The sequence below is a fragment of the Zea mays genome, chromosome 7 (genome assembly GCF_902167145.1).
Source record: "Zea mays cultivar B73 chromosome 7, Zm-B73-REFERENCE-NAM-5.0, whole genome shotgun sequence".
NCBI classification, from domain to species: Eukaryota; Viridiplantae; Streptophyta; class Magnoliopsida; order Poales; family Poaceae; genus Zea; species Zea mays.
Window position 1 is genome coordinate 143388504 of NC_050102.1, and position 8835 is coordinate 143397338.

At 45.9% G+C, this 8835-nt stretch overlaps 1 protein-coding gene across 1 annotated transcript; it reads left to right on the top strand.

Annotated features, from left to right (window-relative positions):
* Positions 1-383: 383 nt before the first annotated feature.
* LOC100501373 (hydroxyproline-rich glycoprotein family protein) lies at positions 384-8335 on the top strand. The gene is made up of 10 exons (NM_001196112.2): positions 384-696; positions 1593-1665; positions 1945-2019; positions 2596-2657; positions 2748-2816; positions 5681-5709; positions 5782-5989; positions 6086-6322; positions 6682-7663; positions 8159-8335. Exons 1-9 carry the CDS (start codon positions 574-576, stop codon positions 7660-7662), a joined length of 1857 nt encoding a protein of 618 aa, NP_001183041.2. The 5' UTR covers positions 384-573; the 3' UTR covers position 7663; positions 8159-8335.
* Positions 8336-8835: the final 500 nt, after the last annotated feature.

The following is an 8835-nucleotide window of genomic DNA, read 5'->3' on the forward strand; positions in this document are numbered from 1 at the left end:
AACAGAGATTTTACCAAGCTTGCCAAACATCATTATGTATATAATACTGCAGTATTTGAGAATACTGCAGTATTCTTCCAAAACTGCAGAAAAACTTTGTTCCCAAACACCCCTTAGTAGTCGACTAGCATAAAGCATATATTAGCACCAGCAACACCGACGGCTCCGTTTGACCAAACAAAGACCTACAAAAGCTTCATGGGAGACAAGCAACCCTACAGGGAGAAAAAAGTCACTTGCTTTTGTTTTCATCAATTACTAAAAAAATACTATCATTATTATTTAACTAATTAAAGGCACATTAAAACATGCGCGGGCCGCGGGAGGAGGAAGTAAAGAAGGCGCGCACCAGCGCAGCACCCCCGCACCCGCACTCGGGCTCTCGAAAAGCAGGGAAAAAGAATTCTCCATTTCCCCACTCGCCCTCGCTCCCTCCCTCTCCCGCTCCCGCTCGCCAGTGGGAGTGTGCGGGGCTAGCAGCTAGGGTTTCCGCGAGCACACCGCCGGCCAGCCGCGGGCGATCTCGGGTTCGCGGGGGCGCCCGCCCCGACTCGGGTTCGCGGGGGCGCGGACATGAAGTCGTCGCTGCGGAAGCTGCGGGGCTTCGCGCTGCAGCGCCACGAGCAGCGGGTGGACCGGGACCGCGGCCGCGGCCACTCCACCACGGCGGCGGAGGAGCTCCTCGCTGCTGCCCAGGTGCGTGGGCCTTGCATCTCCCTTCCGCTTCGTGGGTGCGCGTGCGAGCCGGGTGGGCGGGTCGGTCGGTTGCGTCTGTGGAGATCTCGCGGCCGGCGCCTTGTTGTGGTGGTGGGGGGGGGGGGGGGGGGGGGGGGGCAGCTACGGTCCCGCTTTTGGTTTTCGCAGCAGGCCGCAACTCCGCGCGATCGGTTTTTGATGGCCCGGTCATAGTTCGGCGGTTGGTGTGTGAGAGTCTGGAGCATGGTCGCCATGGGGACTGCGTAGAAACTCTAAGTGTCCGGATCTCTGCTCAATTTCACAACACATGGCTGGACACCATTGGGATTCCACGGTGCGGCGGGAATTGTCCGCTCACATTTGCTTTAGCCTAGCCTAGTCTTGCGAGATTTTCCTTTGATCTGCTAGTGGTGGTTACTTAATTGGCAGAGTCAATGAGTCATGTCTGCTTTGTTTTTCGATGAGATGCATTTTCTCCTGTTGTTCAGTGAGGTGGTAATCGAGTGATTAGCGTGCATTGATGGTTTGTGGTGTCGCCTTGGCGCGAGATACATTTGAGCGTTTGGCAGGTCTCTTTGCACTAGCCTAGTGTGGCAGCCAGCAGAACTCACGACGCTTCTGAATTCCTTGCAGTAAATGAAGGTGTCGATTTGGGGGGTCTGACAAATGGGTGCCCATTCCCAACCAGTTTTTTCAGAACTCCTCAGTTGTTCGAAATTGAACTATTTTGTGTGGGTGTCCTGAATAACAAAAACGACGATAAACTGATACTTCTGTTTATCAGCTGTATAGCTTCATCAGAATACATTAATGGATGATGTTAAAACTTCTCTTGTTTTTAAATTATGGGTCTGCTTCCTGCTAGTTTTGTTCTGAGTAGTTGCTTTCTGTGACAGGATATGACAGATATGAGGAGCTGTTACGATAACTTGCTTTCTGTTGCTGCAGCAATTGCAAATAGTGCATACGGTAATTTTCATGTCTAAAAGGCCCCCACCCCCAACCTCGAGACTCTTATTGGCTATGTTTTCTTTTGTGTTTATTACTTAGGTTCGCACATCACTTTTTGAATATTAATAACCATTGTCTCTCTAAGGATCACGCTGAACATATTCAGAGCCTGTTTCTCCCAATGATTTATTTAATCAAGCAGGATCTTAAGCACCTTGATTTCACCTAACCAGCATTGTGTAACCTCAGTTCATCTGTATTTGTGAAATATTAACATATAAATGGTGTTATATGCAGAGTTCTCTGAAGCACTTCAAGACATGGGGGCTTGTTTGCTTAAAAGAATTACACCAAATAAAGATGGAATCAATGGTAATTATGTCATGTCTAATGTCTTATTTTTTGTTTGTGAACATGATTGTTTTGGTAATTGATGGCAATGCACGCGCATCGTCATAATGTTTATTCTAGATTCTGAGAGATTATTGTCATTATCTCATTATCCTGAGGGTTTCAAAGCTGTTAAGTTGATATTCAGAAAGTCTGATACCAATGCATGTATGGGGTCTCAAATCTATATAAGTTTTGGAGTCTCTTGTATAAATTTCCAGTCCGTTTGTAAAGTGGTGCAATTACTCTAGGAAAGGCGTTTGTGTTTGGATGTGCTGTTAGCCCTCTTGTGATTGTCACAAAAAGGAAAAAAAGACATGCTACAAAACCTAAGTTAAATAACCTCATGTAGCTGCAGTTAGGATCTTCAAGGAGGATGAGAGTGAGTTAACAAAAAAAGAGCACTACACATCTTCACTTATGGTCAGTAGACTGTCTCAGGAAAAAAGACAGAGATATAACGAACATGTGAATTATGTCCCCTCCTAATGTTTTTTGAACGCGTCTTGGTTGTTGCTCAATTTTCTATTTATTTCTTACATATAACTTATCTCCCAGATAAAGTTTTGCTGTTGCTTGGGAAATCACAATTTGAACTTCGGAAACTTGTAGATAGTTATGTAAGTTTCTAATTGCTTCTTTGTTTAACTTGATAATGGATATGCTATAAATTTCTGCTGCTGATTCATACAACTACCTTTTTTTTGTAGCGTGTGCATGTTCTTAATACGATCACCACTCCATCACTGTCGCTTCTTAATGAGCTTCAAACCGTGGAGGTATGATCTCTCATGCTGGTGCATCTAGGCACTGTGTACAGGCTTATATTTTCTTTTTTCTTATTGTTTGGGTCTATGCACTTTATCAAGTTTATTATTTTCAGCACCTTTTCATCTTGCCTGCCATGGGCGGACCCGGCCCTAGTCCTGGTATGCCCAGGACTTCCCTAGATTTTAGCCAAAATCATTAGTACTAGTATAATTTAGAAAGTCCAAACTAAAAAAATCCAATTGCCTTAAGTACTTCAGTCTCCAGATTGTTTGATCTTGGTATCCATAGGTCTAGATTATTTCTTGGATTATATTATACAATAACAACAACAAAACTTTTGTTCCAAGCAAGTTAGGGATTGGGGTAGGCTAGAGTTGAAACCCAATAGAAACCACAGGTCAAGGTTTAGTCATATGGATAGCTGTTTTCCATGCACTCCTATTCAATGCTAAATCTTTGAGTATATTCTATCCTTTCAAGTCTCCTTTTACCCCTCTTGGATTATATTATACCATGTTACTAGGCATACTGTCATGGACCTTCGGTCCATGGGGATAGCTGTCTTCTCCGGCGAGGTTATACCCCTCTGCCGCAGGCTTGGTTCTAGGGTAGCAGCCCTAGGCGCTTGAGAGTCATTGGTAGAGAGAGAGATTGGTTTGATAATATATTTCTTCCTCCCTTTGTCTCCTGCGTACAGGCCTATATATAGGCCACCGGTTGACCAACTAGGCAACCACTAATTAGGCAAGTGACTAATTGGAATTATCTCCCTACAATTTAGGTCTATCAATTTAGCCACCAAATTAGTCACTTTCCTTTGCCATGCCTTCCTTGCGCGCGCTTTCCTTTGACATGCCTTCCTTGTGCGCGCTTTCCTTTGTCATGCCTTCCTTGTGCGCGCTTTCCTTTGCCATGCCTTCCTTGCGCGCGCTGCTGCCAGCGCCCGTGCCTTCCTTGCGCGCGCTGCTGCCAGCGTCCCCTGCGGCCTCTCGCTTTTGGCGCACATAGGTGCGACCCCACATGAGTGACCGCTCCCTATGATGCCCATGACATCTCCCCCTCCCTTGAGGACCAGCTCGTCCTCGAGCTGCCATAGACTTACCTGACACGACTTAAGGTTAAGCCTTTTACATCTCGGCTTACCTTTATTATTTAAGACGAAAATACAAAATAATTGTGGAACTAAAATATAAATTTGAACTGCAGCTATGTCCTCCTGGATCCCAAGGAAAGAGCTGAACTGCGGCCTTCACGTTGGATGAAAGGTGGAGGAACCAGCCTGTTCTTATGTTGGGTCTGTCCAGCACCAAGGCAGGTGCCCGAATGAAGGAGACGACCCTCTTTGGCCGTGCAGGGGGGCTGCATACCCAGATCTCGACTTCTGCAGGGGGTTCAAAAAGTATAGACGAGACCTGGTGGTTGGGCGCGCAGGCTGCGAGTTGGTGCAGCGATGAGCTGATCAGCAAGTGCAGCTTCTGCACCGCCCGCCTAACAAGGAAGCCGCGCACTGCGGCTTGCAGGCGCACCACGGCCTGCTCATGTGATGACGGCCATGGGGTGGCCCTGGAGGCCACAGCAAGGTGCTTCTCCCCACGAAGGGACTGTACCTGGCGGCGTGCCAGGAACCCTCGCGCTGCCGTCTGAAGCCGCACCGCTGCTTGGAGTTCCTTCTCTGTCTTCTCCTTGTAGCGGTGGAACATCACAACGAACTGATCCCACTGCTCTGCGAAGCGGCCAAAACTCTCTTTGAGCCGAGTGAATGCATCTAGAGTTGGAGAGGGCGGGTGGGAGGGCGTTGCGGCGGCTGATGGCGCGGCGGCTGGTGGTGGTGAGGGATGGGCGGCTGGTGGTGGTGAGGATAACCTGAAGCTGATACCAGGTGTCATGGACCTTCGGTCCATGGGGATAACTGTCTTCTCCGGCGAGGTTATACCCCTCTGCCGCAGGCTTGGTTCTAGGGTAGCAGCCCTAGGCACTTGAGAGGGTCATTGCAAGGGAGAGAGAGAGATTGGTTTGATAATATATTTCTTCCTCCCTTTGTCTCCTGCGTACAGGCCTATATATAGGCCACCGGTTGACCAACTAGGCAACCACTAATTAGGCAAGTGACTAATTGGAATTATCTCCCTACAATTTAGGTCTATCAATTTAGCCACCAAATTAGTCACTTTCCTTTGCCATGCCTTCCTTGCGCGCGCTTTCCTTTGACATGCCTTCCTTGTGCGCGCTTTCCTTTGTCATGCCTTCCTTGTGCGCGCTTTCCTTTGCCATGCCTTCCTTGCGCGCGCTGCTGCCAGCGCCCGTGCCTTCCTTGCGCGCGCTGCTGCCAGCGTCCCCTGCGGCCTCTCGCTTTTGGCGCACATAGGTGCGACCCCACATGAGTGACCGCTCCCTATGATGCCCATGACACATACCCTGGGTTCAAATCCTGGTCCACCACTGCTACCTGTGGCCTTTTAAGCATATAATAGAAATTAGCTCCCTGTTTACTCAAGAATGGAGATAGATAGTAGTTTGAGCGATGTTTACTTGCAAAACCATGTATTAATATGTGCTTTATGTGGTCAAATGCTCATATCTGTACCATGGTCCTTGGACTATAAAATAATCTTTCACAAACGTAATACTGATTTGTATTTACAAACTGGCTCACACTTTCCAGTATACTTACAGTACCAAGGTTCAAAAGACCTGCCAAGCAATCATGGTCTTGCTTGATAGGCACAATCAATTTTCTAATTTGCAACTAGTTTATTTATGTATGTTGATGGTCGATGTCTGTCTCTTGAGTTAAAAGTATTCATTTTTAAGAGCTTTAGTTCTATGCCCATCAGACAACTATGTGTGATTAGTAGTGTATTTCCTGTTGCAGGAAATGAAGCGCCAATGTGATGAAAAAAGGTATGATATTTGTACATAATTCACCCATTTTTTTTGTTCACGTGAATTTTGAAGTTCCAATACTCCTTTCAGAGAATTGTACGAATTCATGCTAAATGCTCAGAAAGAAAAGGGAAGATCTAAGAATGCTAAAGGTGATAATGTAGCATCAGAACAATTGAAACAAGCTCAGGAAGATTATCAAGAGGAAGCGACTCTTTTCCTATTCCGGTTGAAGTCATTGAAGCAAGGACAGTTCCGAAGTCTTTTCACACAAGCTGCTCGGCATCATGCTGCACAGGTGCACATCTGGTCGCTTAGAAATTCTCTTCTTTTCTTCTTTGTCAACCTATCTGGAAACTAATTCGGTGAAACATAATTGTATCATGTGAACCAGCTAAATTTGTTCAGAAAGGGGGTCAAGTCCCTTGAGGCTGTAGAGCCACATGTTAGGCTCGCTGCTGAGCAGCAACACATTGATCATCAGTTTAGCGCACTTGAGGAAGAGGATTATGTTGTTGAGGATGAGAATGATGACGAGTACAACGACAGTCATGATGGAGAGTTGTCTTTTGATTATGGAGAAAATAAGGAAACTGAGAAATCTGGTATCGCTTCTAGGAATCATACAGAGGTACTAACATAGCTTGTTATTAAATTGTGGTCAAATATCCTACTGAATGATATTCTAGAACATTGCTTGATGTGCAGTGCCAGACTGCCAGCAATGACCGTGCCAAGTTGCCAACATGATCTTCTTTAGTCTTTACTTGGTTCTAGTGTAGCACTGTTATATCTTTTCATGCTCATATGCTGTATATGTTTATGACAAATGTCGTGAGCACAGCATTAGACTCAGTTATTTATTAATCATCCTTAGCTAATGGATATAATAGTGCATGGGAAGGTTCAAAATGAAGCTGACATAAGTGTGTATTTTTAACCTTTTTTCTTTACCGTTGACTTTCTTATCTGACATTATGATTTCTGCAGGATTTTTTTAACAGCAGCAAAGAAGATTATTCTTCTGTTCCACATGAAAGACAGAGAATTGAAAGTCAGTCAGCACCGCTTTTTCCTGGGAAAAAGGTCAATACAGAAGAGAGAATAAAAGATTTGCGGCGTTCTGCGACAAGGAAGTTAAATACTTATGTTTTGCCTACCCCAAATGATGTTCGAGCTACTTCTCAGATAGCATCAGGAAATCCTATTTCTGGACCTCTCGAGAGCAAAGGTGCCTTCCATTCATCTCCACTCCACCCTTCTGCAGACATAAGAGATTTGAGAGACAATAAACTACCTAGTCCTGCAAGATTGTCTAATGTACAGTCTGTGCTGAAAGAGAGCAATACCAATACAGCAGAAACAAGGAAAGTACTCCCAGTGGGTGATCTCGCTTTACCTGGCTATTATGACCTGAAGACTCTCGACAACAACAAAGTGAAAAGAGGGTCATTTTCTGGCCCAATAGCTTCTAGACCACGGCCAACAGAGAACAATGATGTTATTTCTGCAGCACCCAGGCATAGCTCTGCACATCAGCCAGTGCACATGAGAGTATCCCCCGGCAACTCGCCGCCACCCATTTCCTCACCGAAGATCAAGGAGCTTCATGAGCTTCCTCGACCGCCTGTTAATACATCAAAAAACACAACATTTCCCAGTTTGGTTGCCCACTCGGCCCCATTGGTAGCAAATCCTGCATCTCTGACACCCAAAGTTCAAGACCATTTTAGGGCAAGACAAATGCTTCCCAGTACTGCTTCACCTTTACCAACTCCACCGCCTGGATCCATATCCCGCAGTTTTTCTATACCTTCTAGGGGGAGAACAGGTTCAGACGGTAAGGAGATAGAAGATCAGCAAGACAAGGGAGCTGCCAGAATGAGCCTTTCTTCTCTTCCTTCAGCTCAAACATTGTTGGAAGATCGTCAGCCATTGTCAGCAGCTGCTGGATCGGTTAGCAAAACATAGGGTGAGTTTGCACTACCTGTGATGTTATAACCTCACAGTTTTTTTACATATGTGCACCTGCAGCACACAGGAAGCTACTGCCTATGTTCATTGATCATGAATTCATGATATAATATAAAAAGTAAAGCAAAGTTGAATAATCCTATTTTTAAGGGGGGGAAATGCAAAATAGATACGGAACTGCCATTCCTATGTGAGAGAAACAATTCAGGCTGGGGTGTATGAGTTTCTTGAAAGTTTTCATTGGTCATGACAGAAGGCATTCATAATTGTGTTTTCGTATTTGGAACATAGCTTTGCAATTTTTTCAAGATGCAGTCCATCATTCCCTTGGATTCTGCAAACATACCAACCGCAGGGTCTCAACATATAAGAAATACGCCAAACATGTCTTTCTGCTTGAAAAAAAATGTGGACACCTGCTTGGTGCTCGCTAACCACAGCACGGTGCTGCAACGTTGGACTGACCTTATTCTCTATTACCTTCCATGTGCAGAGTATTCACTGCGAAGGTGGATTACTATCATTATCAAGCGGCTTGCTGAGCCCTTCCTGGAAGAATGCTGTACATATTAGCATGTGAGCCCTGGCCAGTATCGCGGAAGTAGTAGGTTGTTTCTCGTGCCCTTTGGCTAAGGTGTAGTCTGCAGATAGTGGGTTTGCGGAAATAAATTCCCCCAATTTTCTCACCGCTTGGTTGATTGACGCGAGATTTGCTGTTGCGCGAGCTTGTTTGCTTGCCTTGAAGCGAGGTCGGAGTGCCATCTGTTTTCTGCAGCTTCTGTAATTATCACCTGGTTTCGTTTCCTGTGGTTATGTAATTACCATCCGCTTCACCCCCGATCAAAACCACCTGTGGTAAGGGGAAAAAAAAGGCAAGAAGCGCTGTGTTGTCGTATTGGCACTCTACATTTAAAGCCCCGGGTTTGGCTCTACGTTCGTTTCTCCCTGACTCGTTGGCTGACAGCGAAGTTTTGTCAGTTGTGTTCTCTCTCCTTTTGGATGATCTCCATGACTTGTACAGAGAGGCACAGTATGCATGCTGCACTAACGAAGCGTACGGAGGCACCCAGAGCAATAGGCAGTTGACACTTGACAGGCAGCTGTCAAGCATATAACCTGCGAGTCCGTGGGCCCGCAGAGAAGAAGTGCAGAACGCCCACATTCGACACC